The 24,911-nt window shown below is 53.2% G+C and overlaps 2 protein-coding genes across 2 annotated transcripts in view; one reads left to right on the top strand and one right to left on the bottom strand.

The window, feature by feature from the left end:
* The window catches only part of APH1B (aph-1 homolog B, gamma-secretase subunit), a 44,699-nt gene extending 43,143 nt beyond the window's left edge, over positions 1–1,556 (top strand). The window contains exon 6 of the mRNA XM_023757845.1: positions 845–1,556. The gene's annotated coding sequence lies outside the window, so the exon portion shown is untranslated. The remainder of the gene's footprint in view (positions 1–844) is intronic.
* Positions 1,259–22,618, bottom strand: CA12 (carbonic anhydrase 12). The gene is given in 11 exon segments (XM_023757827.1): positions 1,259–1,385; positions 2,512–2,599; positions 3,451–3,483; positions 12,223–12,349; positions 13,539–13,696; positions 13,918–13,981; positions 14,862–14,957; positions 17,379–17,414; positions 17,416–17,522; positions 18,314–18,493; positions 22,537–22,618. Coding segments are annotated over 11 exon segments (1,047 nt in total). The 3' UTR covers positions 1,259–1,309.
* Positions 22,619–24,911: the final 2,293 nt, after the last annotated feature.

Below are 24,911 nucleotides of genomic sequence, written 5' to 3'. Positions count from 1 at the left end.
AAGACCTGTGAGCGTCAGAGGGAGAGCAGGAGGGAAAGAGGACAGAAGGGACCCGTGCTTCAGGAGGACATTCCATGCTGTCAGATGAGGCTGGGGACCAGCGGGTTCTGTGAACTGGGAGGTGCTGACCTGAGAGGCTGCGGTGGGGGTGGGGCCCCTCCTCGGGCCTGGGACTCACTGGTCTCCTGGGCTCTTGCATCGGAGGGGACAGTGAAGGAGTTGTCTCCTCAGGAACTGCCTTTGGGACTTGGGGGGAGGACCATGAGGGATCTTTGGAACATTCCTTTGGTTTGGTCCCTACATCCCATGCTGCCAGCCCTGCTGTCATACCTTGAAATATCTTTTAACTAAGCTGTGGCTCGATCCTCAGGGTCAGAGAAGTAGCCAAGTCCCAATCCCACGAAGGAGGCAGAAATGAAATTTAGGCAAAAGGGACAAAGCTCATCGACCACTTTGCTTCTGCCTGTTTCCTAGGTTCTCAGAACACACGTCCGCTCCAGGAGAGAGAAAGCAACAGCACATTTTCAGGGGATAGCCCAATTATTGATAAACTCTATGGAGCACAAACCCTCACTGCCCTGCTACAGGCGGTCGGGCTTGGGCTTCCTAGTCTGACCTTCTCCCACTCACAGCTTCCAAGATTCCTCAGACCTTGTCTCCCATGCTCTCTGCAGTCTAGTCGGCGTGTCTGACCCACAGGACAGGACTGGGAAGATGCCTCTTCCATCTTTCAAAGAATATCCCCTTCCTTTTGTCTCAGGCACCTTGACCCTGTGCTTCCCCCCCCCCACCCCCCCACCCCCACTGCCCGGGTGGCAAGGTCAGACTAAAGGTCGTGTCACAGCAGGAGGAAGACAACACCGGCTTCCCTGAGGCAAGACTTGAGTCTCCAAAGCACAACGAAGTAGAGGGTGCACATGCGCACACGCTGGTGTGAAATCTTGGATAAGGAGCTGACCTTCCAGGACTTTCGAAACCACACCTGAGTGAAGCCCTGGAGAAAAGTGACGTTCAATTATCACAGCCCCCACAGGCGACGTGGGGTGTGTCCCAGAGTCCAGACCTCTCTGGTCTCACACAGATGAAGCACACAGCTCCGAGTTCCTGCTCCTGGGTGAGCTCTCCCATCCACGATCGCCCTGGGAGAGGCCGAGCATCAGGGTGGGGGGCACCCAGCTAGAGGCCCCCACGGGTCTGGGGTGTTTGGGGGGTGAGCTGCATAGAACCTTCGGGTAGTTCAAGCGTCCAGGGAGCCGCGGTGTAAGCATCCAAAGCGAAGTCCTCCCTCGGCGCCTGCAGCGCCAGGACCTCAGGCGTGGGCCTCCGCCTCCTTCCTGAGGGCCGGTTTGTAAATGACGCCTTTATTGCTGCCACCTTTCTTGCTGCTGGAAGGAAAAGGACACACACAGCTCATAAGTCAAAGAGGGGAGAGAGGCCGAGCGCAGCCTGACAGCTATGAAACGAAGCAAGTTTTAGGGGCCAGATTCCTGTCTCGGGACCTTTTCTGTTGGTTTTCGGAGGGAATGGCTGCAACTAAAGCATTAACCAAAATGGGACCTGTTCATTGTCTAGCTGTTCTTTTTTAACACCTGACAATACTAGGCCTGCGTTTGGGAACCAGCACTCGTTACCACCCTTGCTTCAAACCTTCGACTTCATAGCAGGGTTCCTGGCAACCTTTTCTTTCATGCCAGGAAAAATCATTTGGGTTTTAGGGGAAAAAAATAAACATAACAGTGAAATAGGAGCAAAGGGCACTATAGCTAAAGTGAGTGAAAAATAAAATTTTCCTCCACTTTTCTTTTTGGATTCATAAAAGACAAATACCATGTGATTTCACTTACATGTGGAATCTAACGAACAAAATAAATAAACAAAATAGAAATGTACTCATAGGTACAGAGAACGGACTGACAGCTGTCAGGAGGTTTAGGGGCTGGGTGAAAAAAGTGAAGGGATTAAGAAAAACAAACAAACTTGTAGACACAGACAACAGTACCAGGGGGAAGGGTGGGGAGGGGGGAGGAGGAAAGAGGGTAAAGGAGGATAAATGGTGATGAAAGGAAACTAGACCCTGTGGGGTGAACACACGATATTCAGATGATGTATTACAGAATTGTACACTTGAAACCTATTAACCAATATAACCCCAATAAGTTCAATAAAAAATATACATATAAGAAAAGAGGACACACCAGATGTAAAGATCTTGGAAGACAGCCTTGCTGCTTACATTTAGGCAAATGGGACCCTGCCCCCCCAACCAACCCCCCCCCCCCCACCACCACCACCACCAAGAGCCTGGTCCAAGGTTTTAGCCACAGCAGCAAGGCTGGCAGAACCTCCAGCACAACGACCCTTGTACGACCAGCATCTCATGCAAAGAGGCCTGAGCCAGGGGTGTTGGTACCGGGGCAGGGGCTCTTCACTGTGCAGGCTGCCTTCCCAGACAGAGTCATCCTCAGGGACACATACGCCACCCACTCCTATTTCAAAGCAAAACCAACTCACCTCTTCTTCCTTCTGAAAAGCCAGATGGTTACTGCCAGGACGATGCAGAAGCCAAGAATGCAAGCCAGGACCACCGAAAGGATGATTCCTGGGGAAGAGGCAGCAAACACACGTTACATTCCTCCCTTCCCCTTCCTCTCTCCCCACAGCACACGGGTGTGACATCAAATGACAGGTACATAATCATCCACCGGAAGGTGCAATTTCCCCATCTCTGTTCCCAGGTTCTGGTCTTAGCAGGACTGGCTGGAGTACTTAGAGGGGGCCGCTTGCAAACTGTGGTCATTCTCCAGCAGGGGTTCTCAAATTTGCACCAGGATCGTCTGAAGAGCTTGTTTAAAATGTAGACTTTTTTGAGTCTAGCCCTCAGAGACTCTGATTCCATCTGGGGTGGAGCCCAGGAATCTGCATTTGTATTAAAGCTCCTCGAGCTGATGCTGATGTACGTGGTCCATGTACCACCCTTTGAGAAACCCTGGGTTACAGAATAAGAACTTGCTCCACCTTTGCTTGCTGGGTATAAGGCCCACTGGGATGCCTCTGTATCAGGGTTGCCCCCCGCACCAAGTTCCATTGCACAGTCCTAAACCAGGGGCCCATCCCCAAGGTCACCTCGCCAGTCCCCCGACCTCCACAGTGGGCCCAGGCATGTTTTCAGGCAATGGCTTTCCACCATGGCCAACAAAGATCAGAGACAGGCTCTTTGGATGCACACATGCTGTACAGAGTGATTCGGTCTTTCATTAGGGGAGCATTTGATTGGCGGATCATCTTTGAATCAGAGAGAGACTTGAGGGTCAGACCCACAGTGTGAAGGGCCGGAGCCAGAGCAGCAGCACAGAGAAGCACAGAGGAGGGGCAGGAAGTGCCGCAGGCCCAGATCACACTGAGAGTCACAGCGATCACCCGCGGCAGCATGCACGGCCGGCAGCCACATACCCAGGCTCAGTCCTGCGTAGGTGAGGTCTCGCTCTTCAAAAGGGAAGGAAAAGATGGGAAGTTAACCGAGTCAAGCCGTGGCGGGCATGACCAGTGTTTCGAAGCTCTACCTTTCGTTGGGTTGGAGGTATTAGGCAGACAGGGTGGAGGGAATTGCCCACCGAGGGGATTCACACAGTGACCCCTCCTTCTGATGTTCTTTGATCACAGCAGTTTCTTTGCTTGGGCCGGACTTCAGCTTTTCATACAAAATGGCCCAGGTGGCAGGTGAGGAAGGCTAAGCATCAGCGTCTACTTGGCAGGCTGTCACCTGCCTCTCTGGTACCCGCCCCTCTTCCTCAGCAAGGAGCCAGCCGTGTCAGGCTGGCGGGGCTGGCAGAGCGTGGTTGGAACCTGTCCCCACACTTCTGCTCCGTCCCCAGCCAGTCTTGTTGTCCTGGTCTAGTTCTATTATTACTCTGGCCCCACTGGATAAACGAGAAACTCCTCCATACCAGCCTCCCTTCTGTGCCAGGTGGGACCAGGGGAGTGCAGCTTCTCTCAGCAGCTATTGTTGCAGATAAATGGGGCGAGTTGGGCTGAAACAGTGCCCAGTGTCTAAGGTGAAATCTCCTAGTCAGCCTATGGGGACCTCCCCGGGGGAGGGGCATGGTGACTCCATCTGCTTCCGTAGGACAGGGAGCCCCGTCCTGAAGCCGCTGGGTGCCCAGCCTGCTCCGTCCAGTTCTTAGAACCACTCATCCTCCTCCCAGCAGGGCCTCCATCCAAACCCAGCCTCTGCCTACACACCCCTCTGGTCTGGTGGCTTCTCTGATTCAGGAGGAACTTGCGGCCTGTGTGTGTGGATGTTTGTTCCAGTTCACGGTGGAGGCAGGAGTTGTGCAGGAGGTGGCTACCCAGCCTGACACTAAGGCACCGAGACCCTGGGCGAGCCCTGGCCAGGTGAGGGCCAGGCCCTTACCCTGAGATCACTGGACACCCTAGGGAACCAGACCGGAGACAGCTGGTGAGGTTCTGCTCACGCCTTCTGCCATGTGACCAGCGCCGGGCTGATTCCCTCGGGGCCACCAGCCAGTGTCCTTTGCTGCTATTCTGCAATCTCCTAGTGAGTCTGCAGCCTCCTGGGCCAAGGCCGGCCCTGGAGTCTCTGGTCTGGCTTCCCAGGTGGTCCCGGGAGTTGTAAGGATGAATGGCAGGTGTGGGGAGGAGCTGTTCTCAAGCACAGGGTGACCTGCTCTCCGGGCTCTTCTCAGCCACCCCCGGTAGCCCATGGCCTCCCAAGTGGCTCCCTGACCTGAACACAGGGCCTGTGTGTGGCCTGGGAGGCACTCACATGCGACTTTCCCCTGGGAGAGTGTCGTGTTTGTGCAGCTCATGCTTGTTCCCGCGCGGCTGCGGCCTCTGCTCTCGGGAATTTGGTATTGGGTGTGTTTTTCCTTTTAAGGTACCTGGAGGCGACCAAGGCCTCTAGGATCTTAAAAACAACCACCACCCAGAAAACCCCCAACTAGTCATGGTTGTCTTTCTAGGCCTTTCAATGAAATACACCTTTGTTCTTTGTTCCTAAAACTCCAGATGCCTGTGGTACCAAACTAGTTCTCACCACATGAGACTATAACCAGGAAGCCCAACCACTTGGCTAAGCCGTCCAAACCGGACAGTTTCTATCGCCGTCACCTTCACAGTCACCTCACACGTCCTGGGAGCCACTGGCCCCGACAGCCGACAGGGCTCGGAGCTGCCCAGCGCCGTGGCCTTGGGGAGCAGGGCCTCCGGGAATGGGCTCCTCTCAAGAGCCCCGCTTGGTGGCTTGTCAGGAGGGAGAGTCCGCTTTCCTGGTTCCCTGAGCGGTGCCCGTGCTGCACTAGGCCCGATGCACAACGGCCCGATTTTCTCCAGGGCTTGGCCGGGCTCCTTGCTCCAGGGCGACTACTTGTCAGGGCCCGGGTTGCGCCTCCTTGGAAACAGCGAGAGGAGAGCCAGCACCACGACGAGGGGCGCCCCAAGACCGGGACAGAAGCTCTCAGCCTCGACTTCGATGCAGCTTCAACAACGCAGCTTGACTGAGCAAGCAGAGAGCGCCAGCCACTACGCAAGAGGGATGGGAGCCAGGCGCCACCTCCTCAGACTTGCGCCCTGCAGAAGCCCAGGGCAGGAAGGTGTTGGGATGCTATGCCTGCCTCCTGCCCCACCCACCATCACAGAAGCAGGGCTTCTCTGCAGAGCAGGGTGAAGCCACGGGGCCAGGGTCCCATAGGAGGCGGACACCAAAGCATCTACGAACTAAAGGGAGAAGGGAAGCCAGGGAGACTCCGGGGTGCAGGGAGAGCTGTTGGGGCGACCGGAGAACCAGGCCCAGAGAGAGAAACCAAAGCCTGCATTACAGCAGCCTCTGGGATGCTGCAGAGAACAGGCGTCAAAGATGATGCCGGAGAGAAATTCATCTGCAGATTAAACACAGACATGGTTTGTTTCTGACGGTGAACAAGACAAGCAGTTCCCATTGAAGACCAGTGGGACAGAGAGGAGAATCGGAGGCGGGCTGGTGGACAGAGACGGACACGAGAGCTCCTGGATGAGAACACAGAGGAGCTCCTGAGCTGTGTAACAGGGGGCACGCCGGGCAGACATGGGGGAGCCGTCCGCGCTCCATCAAGTGCTCCGGCGCATGTCAGGGCGAGCAGAGACAGGGCAATACGACACTCAGAAGGAAACCACACAGACACAGCACGGGACTGTCACATGCCTCTCCCAGGAAGGTACAGCTTAGAGAGATGGGCAGGCTGCCTGCCACGGGGGCACTGCTACCTGGTCTGGCTGGCTCAGGAGCTGCGTCTTCCACTGGCATCTCGCTGGACCGAGGGATGTGGCTTAACTGCTTTTGAGGTCTTCTGAGGCCTCAAGTGCAAACAGAAAAGGCCAGCCGAGGAACAAGCGCCTCACTGACACAGCTCGCGGTTCCTGGAACAAGCCTAGCATTTCCCAGGCTATTTGCAATTCTGTTTACTCAAACAGAATTTTGAGTAAAAAGGGATACAGTCCTTTTCAAAGTGTTAAAGTGTGGACGGTTTGGGTAGGGGCCATGTTACCTAGTGAAAATGGAAAGAGGCAAGGAGAGTGGGGGTAATCCCATTCCGAATGGCAAAACTCTGTCATAGACTCAGGTCAGCGACATGCTAGCCCTCATCTGGATGATGCTTTGGTAAGAAGAGCAAGGAAGAAGCCCTCAATCATCGCAGAACATCACCGTCTTTGGAGGACCTAACCGGGGACTTTTCCTTATTAACACTACAAAGAAATAATCCAGTAAAGAAGTAATTTCTACACATAAACCGGCAAAGAAGATACTTCGGGATTACATGAGAGAACTGGTTTTCTACGACCATGATAGGGACTAAGGGCCCTACCCTTCCAGGTTGCAGGAATGCAGGCCCAGGAGAGGGAGCCGCCCCACTCTAGGGCCTAGGCGCGGGCCAGTAGGCGCGGGTTACAGTGCCGGCCCGGGGTGCTTGGTACCCTCCCTGCGGAAGGAATGATGGGTGGTGAGGCCAGGGCAACGGAAAGCCTGGTAGCATCTCTAGGCAACTCCCTCCCAGGCCTTCAAAGCTTGGCAGCTAAGTGCCCATCTTTAGTTTTTCTTAAACAAATGAACTGATTTTGATGCTGTTGGCAAATTGATAACAAAGCAAAATAAAGATAAAACTAAAATGTAACAGTCTGCCAGGCTTATGTTCAAATCATTCTGCAGAGAAGACACTGGCGAGGGGAGGGAAGGGAGACGGATTGGTTACATTCTTTCAAACTCGTCCTGAGCACCAGGCACAGTGCCAGGCACAAAAAGCGAGAAAGACACCAATGGTCCCTGTCCTTACGGCGCCTGAAGTGTGCGGACAAGTTAGACACTTTTCTGATTCCGTGTGGTAACAGATCACCCTGCGGCACACTCAGAGTCAGAGACGGCACGTGACTCCAGCTTCTCTGAGGGAGACTGAGTCTCCGTCAGGGGGATGGGGGAGACTTCTGGGAGGATATGATTGGAATTGGACTTTGAAAGAATTTTCCAGGTGGAAAAGGCGAGGGGCCTCCCAAAGGGAATCGTGTGGGCAACGTAAATGGGGTGCACACACAGAGACAGCTGCCATGTTAGAAGGGGGCTGGCACAGTGTGGATGGGTGTCGGGGAGACGGTGCTGGACAGGGAGCTGGACCACCTCACCAAGGCAGCTCCAGCTCCCGGCCTGACCCCTTTGCCCACGTCGTTTCTGAGCACGGTCTGCTCCGGGCCAGGGGCTTGTTGTTAGGGGCAAGGTACCGCCCACGGCGGGCTCTCCCAGGAAAGTTGCTCCCTGGGCGTTCCCCTCAGAGCCGGGCCTGGGCTGTGCGCAGAAAGCACGCGGTGTGGTGAACTGCCTTAGATGAAGGGACTGGGACTCACTGCTCAGCACGTTGATGATTTTACTCCTGACCCGTCAGCCCCTGTCTCCAGGGGCAGCTGGAAGGCAGGAGCCCCTCTGATCTCTCATTGGGATACTTTGGAAGAACTGATCCTTTCCCATCTCATAGAGTTTATTTATAAATAGGAACTTGGGGAAACACAAGGTCAAGAACCACACAGCATACATTCTGGTCTCGAAAAATCAGATAATTAGCCATCTTAGCTTTGCAAGCTTTTGTTCTACCTCTTTTTTAAAGGTTTTCTAAAACTACCCGGTTTCCTTAGGGTCAAGCGGAATCTGATCGTGCTACTCCACAGAGTTGCTGTGGGTGAGCCCCCCACCTCCCGCCACTGTGCAGCGCTGTCTACCTGCACCTCAGCCGGCTCCGGTCCCACTGCGGGGCATGCAGTTGCTCAGCGCAGGCCCACTAAAGACAGGATTATAGAAACTTTTTGGCTTCCTCTTGTCCCTCAGTGTTGAAAACAGGGCTAGACAACATGAGTACTCAGGTTGGATGGGCTCTAGCTTTGTCACCCATCACCATCTAGACCCAGCGTCGGTGTCTGTGGCCAAGAAGAGTCAATTTGCAGAAACCAAGAACTGGGCCCCTGGACTGTGACTCCGCCCCTGCAGCCCCTCCCTTCCTCACGGGGGCATCTGACTTCCTGTGAGGCAGGGATGGTCCCGGATGTGCTCCTCTCTCCGGATCCCGCCTTCAGGACAATGAGCCTTGTTTCCCCCCTTCAGTCCAGCTTTCCATTTGTGTCACTTAGTGGAGGCACCTCGTAGGAGCTGCAGAAAGTGCCTGGCACGACTGTCACCTCCCCGTAAAGAGTGGGCATTGTGACCAAAGGCAACGAGACGAGAGAAAACCTTGTACTGAGGGAGGGAGGGGAATGATGAGGGGATTCTGAGGGAAGTTGCTACCTGGGTGGCGTCTGGACCCCTGGGACAGAGGTTTGTAATCTTAAGGGTGAATAGTTCTCTCTCACCCATTTCTCTTAGCCTTGGACATACCCGATTATATAAAAGAATACGCAAGTTCTAAAAGAATATGGGGCCCAGAGTCCCTCTTGGGTTTGATGGTTTGACGTGAGTAACCCCAGCCTTATTGTTTCAGGGGTAACCTTCTCAATAGAGTCATCACCAGGGCGTGTGATGTGACGCTCTGGAGCCCTGTGGTAGAAAAGTCACTGTACGCTCCTGGGGCAGTAGTTCTCAGCCAGGGGCAACTGCCCCTCTGCCCCCAGAGACATCTGGCCACGTCTGCGGGCAGTTTTGGCTGTGACAGGTCGGGGGGCTACAGGCATCTAGTGGGCAGAGACCAGCTGCTGCTAATGCTCAGTGCACAGGACAGCCCCACAGCGAGAATCACCCAGCCCCAAATGTACGGGCTGGACAGCCCTGCCGCAGGGCTAAGTCAGGGTTACACTACACCCCCTTGAGGACAGGACCCAGGTCCTGTCCGCCTTTCTGAGCACAGCCGAGGAGAGGGCAGGGCCAAGTTTAAATGACTCCGTCCCAGTCGTTCTAATCTGGTTCAGTCTCAGATCCTCCTCTCAGTCCATGCACTTTCTCTCCCAGAGCATTTCCTTAACGTTACTTTTCTCCTGGCAACATTTTCAAACTCCGCTGTTCCTGATAACTTCCAGAGAAAACCTGAGGGAACCACACCTCATTGCAAACATGCCTCGGAGACAGTGTGTGCAAATAATCAAGTCCAAACCACTCCAGGCTCTCACTGAGCAACAGGCTCACCCACACACCTGCAACCCACACACACCTGCAACCCTGCTTGAGGCCGCCGGTGTGAGAGGGCCTCGCGAATGCAGTGCCCTGGTTTGGGGCTTCGCTCCTGTGGGGCTGCCTCCTCATTGCTCCTTGGTAACAGCCCCGTTTGCTGCCCGCATCCTTTGGAAGTGACAGGGAGGGGAGAATTCTGGCCATGTTTCTATAATCAGCCTCCAAATGAACAGGTTTGCCTGGGACTGCCGTGGAGTCCCACTCCAAGGAGAGAGCTGGGCCCAGCTGGGCTCCTGCCAGCAGCAGCTCTGGGTGAGCCGGGCAGTGCGGGCAGTGGCAGCGCCGCATTTGGCCCTTGATCTTGACGCCCTAAAAGCTGGGACTCAGTCTGTGGGCTGCTCCCTTCACCACCTCGCGGTCTACTGAAGCACCCCGCTACACCCCCGACGGCACCCCCCACTCTACAAGCGCCAGCTTAGACCTGAGCCAGTCTAAGAAGATGGCTAATTACTCCCGACACCACGGCGTATCGTTACAAGTGGGGGTGACTTTGGGATGCCAGCCTCAAGTTCCTGCGTGGCTTCTTCTCATCCTCTGTAACTGCCCTCAAACACTGTCCCTGCAACGTAAAGGCAGGATGGGAGGCGTTAGTGTCCACTCAGGATCAGCACATCCGCCCTGGAAGGGGTCAGTTCACCAGGCCCGCCTGGGAGTCTACGGCCGAGGAATCCAGGGCCAATGAGGGACATAGTTTGCCCACATCATACAGTCGGGAGGAAACAAAGCGAGTTCTTGAACCTCCGTCTCCTGACCACAGGGGAGGATTTGTCACCCTGGCCCCCGTGATGTGTATAGATGAGCCCGGAGAACAGAGCCGATTGTTATCTCAAATCACAAGCCACGTCCACCCGGTCTACGTGGGCAAGTCCCTTCTCTGCAGGCAGGGTCCTCCGTTTTGTTTAAGAGACGAAGAATTTCTGTTTAACCTTTGACACTATAGACCAGTGATGGCGAACCTGTGACACGTGTCAGAGGTGACACGCGAACTCATTTTTTTGGTTGATTTTTCTTTGTTAAATGACATTTAAATATATAAAATAAATATAAAAAATATAAGTCTTTGTTTTACTATGGTTGCAAAGATCAAAACATTTCTATATGTGACACGGCACCAGAGTTAAGTTAGGTTTTTTCAAAATGCTGACACGCCGAGCTCAGAAGGTTCACCATCACTGCTATATACTCTGTTTAGAGGAACAGGAAAAGAGAAGGTTATATCCGGTTAGATCCCAGAGGGAGAATTCTGCACACCTGAGGCTTTTAAGGAGCTCTCTTGTCACATCACGTACATTCCTAATTTTCAGGAAGGTCTGTGGTTCACAGATTCCGTTTTCAGGCCAGAAAAGGGAGGGAAGATAAATTTGTGGGCAGTTCTTGATTAAGCAGCTGACAGAGCAGGGCATGCTCGTGACCAGAGGTGTGGGTGATTCAGAAGGGTATGCTTCTAAAGCTTTCTGACTGAGGCTTTGAAATACAATCTTCATATGTTTAACCAAGCTTAGTGGGCGATATTTATAATCTCATACAATAAGAAAGGAACAAAAAAGGCGGACCCGGTGAGGCATGGAGAGCTGATTTTCTGGCACGTGGGTTAATGGGAACGCCTCGAAATATGAACACCTGGCCCAGTTCGGCCACCGGTGATGTGTAAGAGGGTAACGCGGTCCTTCCACGCACCTCCCTGAGCACTTGAGGCTCCCAAGGGGGGAAAGCTCAAGCATCTGCAGGGAGAGAGTAGAACTGGAGGTCTGAAGAAGGGCGTGGGCCCCAGGAGTGCTGCCTGACCCCCTTGTCCCGGACCCCTAGCCTCCCGCAGTGTAGATGTAGGTGCCGAGCAAGTAAAGATGGTACGTGTCCTTCTGGGGCGTTATGGGTCTGGGTTTGAGAGGGAGAGCGGGGCTTTCGTAGCAGGAGGAATAAAGCAAACCGTAGGTTTCCTTCAGGAGCCGCTGGTCCCGGTGCCTAAGCAGCTTCCGGGGGAGGAGGCCGAAAGGCAGTGATGTAGGCACTTCCCTGCCTATCGGGCCCATCCACTGGACCGCGAGCGGCTGTGCCCACGGATGCGCCTCCTCCCAGAGGAGACCCTGGACATTGGTGGTGCTGGTGGCCAACCACCCAGCAAGGCTGGGGACGGGCCTTGGGGCTAAGAAAGCCTGGACGGAGACGTGACAGTGTGATCACAAAAAAGGGGGCTACCATGTGCCTCAGGAGAAGGGCTGGGTCTCCAGAGCAGAGAGGTCCCGGAGCATTCTCTCTCTCCCAGCTGTGGGAGACTCCCAGACTGAACGAGGGCTCCGGTCTGTGCGCCCGGAGGCCCTGGCGTCCTCCCTACAAAGGCTCAGGGGAGTCAGGAGCACGAAGGGAGTTCTCAGTGAACCCCCCCCCCCCCCCACTAGCTCCTCATGCACCCTGGTTCCTTTGGCGGCCAGAGTGCTCGTAACCCACCCAAGGGCATTGGGACAAAGCCTGAGGGGGCGGGGGGTGGCAAAGGATGTCTTGGCACCACACGCCCCCCACGCCCTGCATGTCCTCACCTTGTTGGAAGGAGATGTACACCAGCCTCTCATCAAACTTCTGCACCCGCCGGAAGTTGTTGACCATTCCCCTGGGGGAGGGGTCGTTCTCATGTGTGCAGTACAGAGCTGTCTCCAGAGCCAGCAGCTGTGGGAGAGGAGCACACACCCTCAGGCAGAGTGAGGGCTCCCTGGCCTGACCTCAGGAGCGGGGGACTGCCCTTCCCCCCACACAGAGAATGTGGGGGGGCCTTGGCAGAGCCTCAGTAGAGAGAGGCGGGAAGGCCAGAGAACGGCCCCTCCCCTGCGGGCCTCTGGGTGACAGGCACGGGGTAAGGTGGCTGTCTGCCCACCTCCCCAGGCTTGGGAAGGTTAGTGCAGTTGCCTCCAGGTTGTGCCCACTGTCTGTGTGCAGGGAGGGAAGCCTGGGGTGCTGGAGTGGCTCCATTCCCCTGAGCCTGGTTTGGGACCGGACTCTAAGTCAGAGGGGCCTGGGGTTTATTCTGATGGGGCTTCCTCCCATCAGAAGGAAGGGAAAGAGGAGGCAAGAGCTGCTCAGCTCATCTGATTGCCAGTCCCATGGGGTTTCATCTGCCCACATGGATTATAGAGTCTGTTTGCAAGGCAGTTTCCGGGTAGCATGTGACTGCTTCCCCACACGTTTCTCCCCTTGATTCACCACATCTTTATTCCTGTCTGCCTACTTGCTGCCTTTATCTGGGTTACTCAGATCGGTAGCTCATAGGACAAAAGGAGCCACTCTGTGGGGGTGACGGTGGGCTGGGCCGCGAGCCCCGGCTCCTGGCCGCTTTCTTCTTGAATTGAGGCTGCGGTGTAGAGGGCCGGGCAGTGGCCTGGAACTCTTGGCTCTGTCACTAGCCAGCGGTGATCCCGCAAGTCTCCTCAGATCTAACCCTCACCTTCATCCCCTGTACGATGAGAGGGGCTGAGATGACTGCCAGGCTTCTGGCCCTTCGTCTCGAACTAGACTGTGAGCTTGAGGGCGGATACCTTCACTCCCTCATGGCAGCAGCACCCCCACCCCCACCCCCGCCCCCACCCCCGCCCCCCTGCAAAGGAACCGCACTCCCTCCCACCTGGGAGTGAACACCACCCACCCAGGGATATCGTGGGAAATGCAACTTGGCAACTCTATTTAAAGAACGGTGGAGATGGATTCGTTTTCGTTAGACTTGATAGCCCCACAGAGCGCTTCCCAGGCGCCTGGGGCATTTGGGAGGTTGGGGTAGTAGCCAGTGAAACTCTGAGGAAAGCAAGCCCTTGGGGAGGCCATGGGTAATGCCTGTGGCCTCTGAGGAGGAGGGGCCGACACTCACCTGGTCCTGGGAAATGTGCACGGGGTTCCGGAACACTGTCCAGAGCACCGTGGGGTTGCAAGGCGGCGTGGTCAGGGACCCTCTGTAGCGGTAGTACTCGGCCGGCCTCTCGGGCAGCAGCTCTTCAATGCTGAAGCCGGGAATGTGCACTTCTTGGCCTGGAGAGACAGGTTGGGGGAGTGTCGGCCTCGGTCCCCACAGCAGAGGAGCAGCTGAGCATGTGACTGAGCCTAGAAATGTGAACTAGCCCCTTTCCGGGCCATCGGACCCAGGGACCTGGTCCCAGACACCTGCCCTCAGCATTCGTTTTTCTTCAGGTCACACGGGAGTCACTACATCTGTCCCAACAGAGGGCGAAGCAGCATCCAGGACACCTCACCTTTGTACTTCACGTGCTGAAGGTGACTGAAGATCTTGTCGTAGGAAGGATTGAAGGAGCCCATCTGCAACAGAGACAGGGTGGATTGAACTGGGATAGATTTCTATAGGCCGAGCCTGGACTGACAATGGCAGTGGGAGGGCTTGGCTGGGGCCATGGTCACTGCTGCCAGGCCTCCCTGAAGAATGCCCTTTACGAGGACAGTTACGATGGGTCTCTAGGCTGGCCCGGGGTTGGTAGAACGATCCTGCCTTCCTGTAGTTCAGGATGTGCTGTTTCCACCCAGGCGCTGGGCTGGGGTGTCCCAGGGCAAGGGATGTAGCCTGTGCTCCGATGACCCGCTGTGAGCCCGAAGGCTTGTTCTCTAACCAGAACTCGAGGGAGCCTGAGCTCATGCCGCCAGGCCAGGCAGTGCACATGTTGAGAAACATGGCACAGGCTGTCTCATTAGGGGAAAATACTGCAGGGGAATCGGGAGAGGTTCCCATTTTCTGGGATTAGGAAAGAACTCATTCCAGAGTCCATACGGATGGAACTTGGATGCCTGGAGTTGTGTCAGGGGTTCAGGCATTTGATGGAACAGAACTGAATGATTCCTACTTCACCACCACCACCACCACTACCTCCCCCTCAAACACACACACACACACACACACACACACACACACACACACACTCACTCACATGTCCTGTCCAACTGGGAAATTCCATCCCTTATGCATTGGGGATGGGGACTAGGGCTCATTTTCCCGATGTCACGAAGGACATGCCCCTTTCTGCTGCTCAGCCACAGGAAGTGCTGCCCCCAGGCCAAGAGAGAAGGAACTCTATGGGGAACAACCCCCTGCTCTGGAGGCAGGACACCGGTTGCATGGAACCAAATGCTGAGTCTGATGTCATCCCAGCTTCAAACTTCATGTAAAACCCCTCTTAACATCTCTTACCTCGATGAGAACAGCTAGGACAGCGAGGCCGTCTGACTCGTTACTGGCGATGCTGGCGTTGGGGTACAGGTCCGAGTTATAATGGACAATGTGCAGCTGCAGTGGGCGAGAAGCCGCTTATGAGGGGATGGGCGACGCATGGGAACCTCTGGCTTTTGCAAGAGACTGGAGTCCCATGGGCAGGACCGACCTCCCCCGCAGTTAGATCACGCCTCTCAGACCCTCCCCTCATGGCCGCCACAGTTTCCCTTTTCCCTCACTCCTCCCTGCAAACTGCCAGGCCAGACTGTCCACCTTCCTAATTCATTGTATCCCCATGTCTGATATCCTGCTTGGAAAGTACCAGGTGCACAATATTGAATGAATGAAGAATGAATGAATGATCAAATGGGTTTTTATACTAGCCTGGTACTTTGGCACACTTCTCCCTTCTAATTTTCCTTACTTGTTCTGGAGCCGGGGGCAAAACGGCCTCATGTGTCTGGCCTCTATGCACTTGATCTGGAAGCAGTGGGGGCTGGGGCAGTAAACCTCTAACTGTAACTTAATTGTAATTGTATCCTCAGTAGGACACGCATGTATCCCTCAGGTAGAGAAAATCGCAGGTCTAATATTTGGTCTCAAGTGGAAACAAGTCTAGGGAAGCATTAAGACATTGTTGGGACACATTCTGACAACGTTGATGACCTGCTTTTTAATCCTAACGGTGGTGTCATTTGTTCTCCAAAAAACCATCTTAGTAAACAGATCTGTAGGTTTGACACATGCATTTTTGTTGATTCTTTGCCTCTTTTTCCATCTTATATGGTTATATTTAGAATTCAAGAATATTTTATTAAATACAGCTCAATGTTCAATGTTCAAATATAGCTCAATGTTCTCCACTTTTCTAGTGGCCCTTCCTAATTTTTAAAAATTACATCAAACTATTGCTTTTTTTTATGTGGACCTCTATTCAGAATTTCTTAGGGGCTCCTACTTCACCATCTCCCCCCACCCCCCACCCCCTGAAGGATGCAGCCTCCCCTATTGTCCAACACCATCCTTGCCTGGCATCGCTTTGACAAAAGGAACAGAATCCTATCTGGTTAAAACCCTGGAGGTCCTAGAGCCTTATTTCTTTTTACGGCTGACCTTTGAGCTTGTGGGCACTGTGTTCAGACTAATTGAGAGGAGGTGAAGACTAATACAAACGGAAGGGAAGCCCTGCTGCGAGGATGGCGTTGTCTTACACACACTCCACCCAGAAGAACCTCCAACTCCCAAGGACCCTCCATAGAGAACCCGCCACTTTAGGGTTAACCTGATGCACTTTCTCTGTTATTGACATCTATGGTCCATCTTCACCAGGCTCTTGGCCTGATGATGTGGCTTAATAGCAGAAAATACAATAACTAGAAATATTTTTAAATGTCCAAACCCTCCCGGCCTACACCCTCACTCCTTTATTCCCCAGGGGAAAGTAGGGGCCTCCACAGGGCAATTAGCCTGGAAGAACTCGCAGCCCTGGGGGTTCAGAGAGGGGCCTGGCCTGGAATATGTGCACCTCCAGCAGTGCCATGCGACTGGGCCAGCATTATAGTCTTTCCACATTCGGAGCTCAACCTGTAATTAGCCTGAGGCATTAAGCAGTTCAGCAATTAAGAACAGAGGAGAGCGGTCATGTCAGTATTTACTGTGGGCTCCACTGGCTGATCAGATGTATTTACCTCCTCATACTGCCCTGTAAACATTCAGAACACACCCCAAGTTCAAGTCCATGGGAGCTCTGGCATTAAGCAACTCTCCCCCTCTCCCACCATCACACCGCCGCGCCTCCTCCTGTCTTCCTTTGCCTTTTGGGTTAGTGCTTCAGGGCTACGTAACACAGTGCTCCGCTGACACCCCAAGCTGTCCTCGGCGAGTCTCTGGTTGCCGTGATGCCCTGCACGTTACGATGCCAGCCATCCCTTGGTTTGTGGCCGAGTAAAACAGTAGCCCTGGACTTGGGTCCCAAGTTCCAAGCACAGCCCATGTTCAGGGACAGGAAAGATGGGACGGGAAAGACCTGTGCCAACAACATGGCATGTGGAGAAGACTGAGAAGTTGGGGGAGCAGTTAGCCCAGGGTAATTCAGCGGGCTGTGCATCAGCTGGACAAGCTGGTGGGATCTGTGCCAACAGAAGGGCGATGTCTAGAAAACGGGCATATGTGTCCCACCGTGGTCCCCCAGAGCACTGCCTTCTGAGCAGCATCGCTCAGCAGACGATACAGAGACAAACTCAGCCTGTTTAGGAGAGAGAGGGGACCCGGACACCGCAGAGGAGCTGCAGTGTGGCCGGAGTGGCTACACCGTCCTGTGCTGCTCACGGCTGGGTGTGGCTGTGGACAGCATGAAGGCAGAGCCCCCACCCCGTCACTATTCTTACAGCCCCCCCGCCCCCACCCCCATGCTCTGGTCTTATCTGCACACCAACTCGAAGAATGCCAGATCACCCACCCTGGGGCACCTTCTGCCAGCCTGGCCACCCCACTCACCTCGGCAGCGAAGTGCTTCCCACCGACAGTGTGCTCGGGAGCCGTGGGGGTCATTCTGGTCCCCCCAGTGCAGGTGCAGCTGGGTGCGCTGTAGCGGGATGGCCAGGCCCTGGATGTGCATGCCCGGGGGCAGCTTCAGCTTCACTGCGGGGAGTGGAGAGGTGACCTTCAGAGTCAGGTAGACAGCACCTGCTCGGGTCCCATACAGGGGGCAGGTGGATACAGCAAGGTGGAGACCCGAGAAACACAGCCTGCGGGTCAGGCATAGGGCCTCCTTCCCTGAGAACATCCCTATTTCACTAAAGCAATCCCTGCGGCACCAGCACCTTCCTGGTTCCCCTTGGAAAATGGAAAACGATGGCAGGAACACTGATACTAGACCAACGAATGCTCGTTCACATGTCCATGCATCGCACACCTGACCGTGAAGACAGAACCTTTAATGAAGCACCTGCCAAGCTGTAGAGTTCTATCACAGCAACAACAGTAATTGCCATTTATGAAGCATCTACTCGACAACAGATCCCAACATACATACTCTCTCGTCTTCACAGTACCCATCCTTATGCCCCTTTTCCAGGTGAACGCTCAAGCCAGAATTCAGATCCAGGTTTGTCTGACTCCAAAGCCTGGGTGCGGGCCCGCAATGAACTGTGTGGCTCCTTGAGTTCATGATGCCCAAGAATTCACTCCCACACCACAGCCAGTGGCCAAAGGGGTCCGGGCCTGTCCCCATCCCAAGACATGTGCTTCTTCTGACAGGTGCTGCCCTGGCAGAAGGGGCTGAGCCCAGGACCCCCAGCACCCCTGGAGGGAGTGGTCTGGGCCCCTCCCCTTGGTGCCTCAGTGGAGCCCCCTCCCCGGCAGATGGACGAGAGCAGGCAGGCAGCCTAGGGAAGCTGGACACCTGCAGGTCTCTGGGGTGTCTCCCTCACCTGAGTGGCCGTTGTTGGTCAGGGTTAATTGCTCATTGGCAGACACGTTATAGCCCTGGAACTCAAGGGGCACCAGGCTGGCATCGTACTGGAGGATGTCACTGTGCAGGTCTATTGGGGACTGCATCAGGCCCCCACACGACGGGTAGTTCTTGGGCCAGCTCTTCTCCCCGGCAGGACCTGGCAGGAGAGATTCAAGCTCAAGGTTTAATCAGTTTTCCACAAACAATTTTTTTTCTAACCTTCTAATTCTGCGTTCAATAGAATTACACCTTTCATCTTCTTACTCCCCAGAGGTCTGTTCTCCGAGGCCCAGAGATCTCAGCCTACAGAATCAGGTCTAGCCAATGCCCCAGACCACTTGCTGGTAGTGATGTGGGGAAAGGACTAGAGCAGCAGACCAGGGACTAGGGCCCACCGGCTCGGCTTTATTCTGTACATTGTTCCTATTTCGATACAGCACGTCCTCTCCACATGAAGACCTGTTGACTTTCACAGTCTACCTGTTGTGAGCAGGGATCGCCCTGGGCCTTAGGGCCTCCAGGTTGCACACCAACTGGAGCCCCTGCTGGCCCAAGTGTGCATTCTAGTGGGAAAAACTTATGAATCTGCTGGGACGCCCAGGTGGGAAAAATCGGTGTCGGACGGACTGCAGCGCCAGGTAGGTCTTTGAGGCTAATGGGTTTACAGCTATAATCTTCCTGAGAGGAAACCCTTGAAGATATTGGCTCTTGATACCCACAGCCAGGGTAAGTACAGAACCCAACCTGATAGGGATACTTTTCAAACATCAAGTAATTACAGGCCTGGAATCACAGAGCAACGTGCAAGGTTCACACTGAGAAAAAGTAAGACGGTACTACAAACTAATTATTACAACCTCATTGACAAACTGTCAGCGAGGAGGCAGACTTAAAAATAAATCCTCCATGGCACAGGCCCCCTGATGACTACCAGGTGATAGTCCTTCCTCTGGAAATGAAAATAAATAATCCCGTCCCACGGTCAGCTAAACCTTCTCGCTCCCACAGGGAAAAGTCTTTAAAGAATGTAAAAGCTATGTTTATAAGATTATCTCCATGGTAATTAAACAGATTTCAGGCTGAGGTTTCTCCAGAAGAGCAAATAATTGGCATGTCACGGCTTGTTAGAGTAGATGGTGGTGCCCTGTGGGCCCTCTCGGAGTTGGGAACCCAGCATTGCCTCCTGGGGTCCATTCATCAGTGTTCAGCACAGAGAAGGGTGTTAACTACAGCAGAGGAGGAAGGCGCACCACTTCTTCTGGGGACCCTTCCATAGACAACAAGAGTGTGAGTGCGTGTCCTGGCCCTCAGCACCCCAGTTCCCTGCACTGCAGTCTCTAACCAGCAGACCTCTTCTAAGAGTAGGGAAAGTCAGAAGCAAAACTCAGTGCCCACATTCATTTAAAATGCTGCGAGGAGTTGGTCCTAGGTCTGGATGCACGCAGTAGAACCCTTCTAGAACCTTCCAGGCCAGGGGTCCTCAAACTTTTTATGCAGGGGGCCAGTTCACTGTCCCTCAGACCGTTGGAGGGCCGGACTATAGTTTTAAAAAAACCTATGAACAAATTCCTATGCACACTGCACATATCTTATTTTGAAGTAAAAAAAACAAAACGGGAACAAATACAATATTTGTATTTTCATGTGGCCTGCGGGCTGTAGTTTGAGCACCCCTGTTCCAGGCTGTCAACCTTTGCATATACCTTTTCAGAAATGCTAGAGCTGGAAGGGACATCAGAATCTCCAGTCCAACCTTTCACTGGACACATTTCCTCACTTGCACACGTCAGTCAGAGTTGCCACTGAACTATGCTGTTTTTGTAGCCAAGGCCTCAAAGCGCTGGACTCAAGGCAACTCAACCGCACCAAGACGGTGACTGGGGGAGAGACTGGAGGAACCAGAGCAATGGGCAGCCTGGGGGAAGACAGTGATTCAGCTGAGGGCAAAGCCAAACTCTTCAGGAACAGGAGGGAGCAGGGAGGTGTCATGCAAACCCTAAGGGTCAGGAAGAGGCACATGGAGTGGGGGCAAGCCCTCCAGAGTAAGGCAGCCACCTTTTCTCTGCTCACTACACCACCTGGGCCCACAGTCCAGGTGGCAGAAGCTGCCAGATGGGCATGAATGGAAATTCTCAGGAAGTAAAGAGGCCATGAGAGGACTTCTCCGTGCACACAGGACTAAAGGGAACCAGGTTAGAAGAAGGACTTTCTTTTCCTAGAGCAGAGGTTTCACGAAGAGAGCGTTTTCATGGTGACTGCCCCAGGAGCTCCTTGGAGACTGGGCCATCTCATTTTCATCTCTGTGAATCCGGGTTGTGATGGGGTCCACACACATAACAGGCATTTAGGAAACATTTTCCGAAGAATGAACGATCCCGGAGAACAGAGAGCTTGGGAAAAAGCTTGGGAAGAATTTTTCTCCTTTATTTTGTTGTAACTACTCTTCCTTGGACATTCGGCTGAATGAGGTATTTGGAGACAGGAAAAGACGAAGGTTATAAAAGGCAACAGTGGTGACCAAACCTCCCAGGAAAGAGAAGCAGCTCTCTTGGACCAGGACAGTCCGAGAACCAGATTCTGGCACCAGCTCAGTGACCTCGAGCCAGTGACATCCTGCCTAAGTCGCCTTTGCCCTGCGTACAAATGGGAGGATTGGACAGCATGTTCCAAACGTCCCTTCTGCCTCTCAAGCTCTGGATTTATTAAGATTACTAGAACTAAGCGCCTTCACCCTCTGAATCAGGCGAGTTTGAACGAGTTGGAGAGGGTTGCTCATGCCACAGCAGTTTCTGGGCTTGTGACAAGGAACCAACTATGGGAATGCGGTTACGGAGCGCCGCTACTCCGGGGCTGGCTGGAGAGTGGGCAGCACCTGCATCAGGAACCTGCCCTGGGTCTTGGCTGCCGTCCACAGGGGGCACTCGTCCATGAGCTCCAGTCACAGGCCCTTAGATAAGAGGGCTACGCCTGCAGCTGCTGATGCAACTGCTGATGCTTTTTTATATATAAGGTATTAAAATATATATATTGATTTCAGACAGGAAGGGGGAGGGAAGGAGATAGAAACATCAATGATGAGAGAGAATCATTGATCGCTGCCTCCTGCATGCCCCAGACTGGGGATAGAGCCCACAACCCGGGCATGTGCCCTGACCAGGAATCAAACCATTACCTCCTGGTTCATAGGTCAACACTTGACCACTGAACCACGCAGGGAGGGCTGCTGAAGCTTCTTTATTTATCATTGTTGTTGTTTTAATGGTCTAGCTCAGGGGTGGGCAAACTTTTTGACTCGAGGGCCACAATGGGTTCTTAAACTGGACCGGAGGGCCGGAACAAAAGCATGGATGGAGTGTTTGTGTGAACTAATATAAATTCAAAGTAAACATCATTACATAAAAGGGTACGGTCTTTTTTTTTTTTTTTTAGTTTTATTCATTTCAAACGGGCTGGATCCGGCCTGCGGGCCGTAGTTTGCCCACGGCTGGTCTAGCTCCTTACAGCTCTACAACTCTACCATGTCAGCAAGGCAAGAATTGCCCCATTTTATAGATGAAAATGAGATGAACCGATTTGCCCAAAGTTAGACTTTGGCTGAGTTGCCCTGCCTGAGTCACAGGACCAACATGCCCTCTGTTTCAGCACTTTCCCAGGAGATTCTGCGTACCTGTCCCCTCCCTTCCTGTGCTCTCCTTAAAGACAAGAACCATGGCTCACTCATTCCGCCTTGACCGCAATGAGCAGGCCCTCACGTGCTCACTGCAGGGTTTTCTCATGCTAACTGTGTGCTTGTTTGTCCCCAGGGAAGCACACACCTACATAATCTCCTAGCTTCCCATTCCCAGATATAATTTTCCCCCCTCAAGTTCAAAATTTGCCCTCCTAGCTTTCTAGTTAACATGTATGACAATTTGTTCTGTCTGGGACCTCATTGAAAAAGAAACCTGGTCGCTGCCCTGTAGCCTGGGAGATGGCCTGCCCAGTATGGGCTTCATGGCAATCCCTGGGACCCTCCACCAGCAGGTGATGGCTGGTGTCCCCTTCTCACACGACTGGGGACATTGTCAAAGCAGCCTCCATCTTTGTGGCTTATAAGTGAGAATGAGGTGCCATGTGGGTGGGCACCAGGCAACTAGTATGAGGGTGTCAGTGGGAGGCTCCTTTCTGCCCCCAGACTCTGTCCGGCAATGTGTGACCCACCTCCACAGTAGCACCGGCCTCTTCGCTGGTAGTTGAAGCTCAGGCTGTAATTTTTCAACTCAGTCTCAGCTTTCACACTCATGCCTTGTGTCTGCTGCCAGAAGACCTCCCCTGGGACCAACTCTTCCAAAAGAAGCATTTATTTCCAGCTACCTAAAAATGTGGCTTTTCTCTTGAGGGTTGGCTTTGCCTCTTTGATTGGTTGGATTTCTCTCATGATCATGATAAAGGAGATCATGTGTATCTCCTAGTTTGTTTCCACATAAAACCAAGGCATTATTTCTTCCCAGTTCATGACTTTAACTGCTTTAGGCAAAACAGAAGAGGACCGAATTTCTGTTTTGAAATGTAACAAGAGATTAATATGGCACAGTTTTAAATGCCTCTTGTGATTTCTGATTGGAAACGATCAGGCCCAGGGTGTAAGACTTGCATTACCTGAAGCCAAGAATTTTTTTATGGAAAATTTCATATGTATACAACAGTAGAGAGGAGAGCACACCCCCAGCTTCAACAACTAACAATTCATAGTCAATCCGGCTTCATCTATCCTATACCAACACTCCCCTGTTCTTGGATAATTCTGAAATGAATCCAAATATATGTCATTAGTACATATTTCACTATGTCTCTCCAAAATATAAGGACTCAAAATATCATTACCACTCTTAAAAAGAAAACAATTAATTCCTTAATGTTATCAAATCCAGGCAAAATTAAAAATTTTCAAATTTTCTCATAAATTTGTAATGGTTTATTTGTAAAATTCAGGGTTCAAATAAGATCCACATATAGCAGCTAGTGGCTGTGTTCTGACCTAGATCTGAAGTGAATAGAGCAATGCCTCATCAGTGAACAATTGGACCCACTATTCCAAGACTCAAAATCTCAGAGCCAGGCTGGCTCAGTCCATTCTTTGCCCTCATTTGGTCCTGGAGCCAAGTTTCCATCACCACCACCACCACCTCCACCAGGCCCTGTAGCCAAGTTTCCATCACCACCACAACCACTTCCACCAGGTCCTAGAGCCAAGTTTCCATCACCTCCACCACCTCCACCAGGTCCTGAAGTCAGGTTTCCATCACTTCCATCACCTCCACCAGGCCCTGGAGTCAAGTTTCCATCACCTCCACCTCCACCAGGTCCTGGAGTCAAGTTTCCATCACCTCCACCAGGCCCTGGAGTCAGGTTTCCATCACCACCACCTTCACCAGGCCCTGGAGTCAAGTTTCTATCACCACCACCTCCACCAGGTCCTGGAGTCAAGTTTCCATCACCACCACCTTCACCAGTTCCTGGAGTCAAGTTTCCATCACCTCCATCACCTCCACCAGGTCCTGGAGTCAAGTTATCAGCACCTCCACCACGTCCTAAAGTCAGGTTTCCATCACCACCACTTCTGCCAGGTGCTGGAGTCAAGTTTCCATCATCACAACCTTCATCAGGTCCTAGAGTCAAGTTTCCATCACCTCCATCACCTCCACCAGGTCCTGGAGTCAGGTGTCCATCACCTCCATCACCTCCACCAGGTCTTGGAGTCAAGTTTCCATCACCTCCACCTCCACCAGGTCCTGGAGTCAAGTTTCCATCACCATCACCTCCACCAGGTCTTGGAGTCAAGTTTCCATCACCTCCACCTTCACCAGGCCCTGGAGTCAAGTTTCCATCACCTCCATCACCTCCACCAGGCCCTGGAGTCAAGTTTCCATCACCTCCATCACCTTCACCAGTTCCTGGAATCAAGTTTCCATCACCACCACCTTCACCAGGTCCTGGAGTCAAGTTTCCATCACCTCCACCAGGTCCTAGAGTCAAGTTATCAGCACCTCCACCAGGTCCTGGAGTCAGGATTCCATCACCATCACCTCCACCAGGTCCTGGAGTCAAGTTTTCAGCACCTCCATCACCTCTACCAGGTCCTGGAGTCAAGTTTCCATCACCCCTACCAGGTCCTGGAGTCAAGTTTCCATCACCCCTACCAGGTCCTGGAGTCAAGTTTCCATCTCCTCCACACTCCAGGTTAGGCCCTCACCAGGTCACACTGCAAAGGTTCCCTGCCTCAGTCTTTCCTGTGAGCTGCCAATCTCCTTTCTAATAACCAGGTTTAACCAGGGGCAGCCCCGCTTCTGTGGCCCTACTCCACCTCTCCACTCCCTTTCCTACAGCATGCCCTATCTCACCTCAATAAAACAAAGCAGAACCATAGCCGTCTGTCATGACCTAAAACCCTTCAGATTGTCAAGGCCTTCAGAGGCCCTCCCCCAGTCAGCCCCATGGTCGGCCAGCTCCCCCATCCTCAGAACAAGCTGTGCTAACCAACCTTCCCAAATGTTCTTATGCTAAAAGTTTGAATGAAATGCGTTCTTCTTTCCTCT

The sequence above is a fragment of the Myotis lucifugus genome, unplaced genomic scaffold, assembly GCF_000147115.1.
Source record: "Myotis lucifugus unplaced genomic scaffold, Myoluc2.0 scaffold_115, whole genome shotgun sequence".
NCBI lineage: Eukaryota > Metazoa > Chordata > Mammalia > Chiroptera > Vespertilionidae > Myotis > Myotis lucifugus.
Note: the sequence above shows the minus strand (reverse complement) of the source record. Positions and strands in the feature narration are given on the sequence as shown.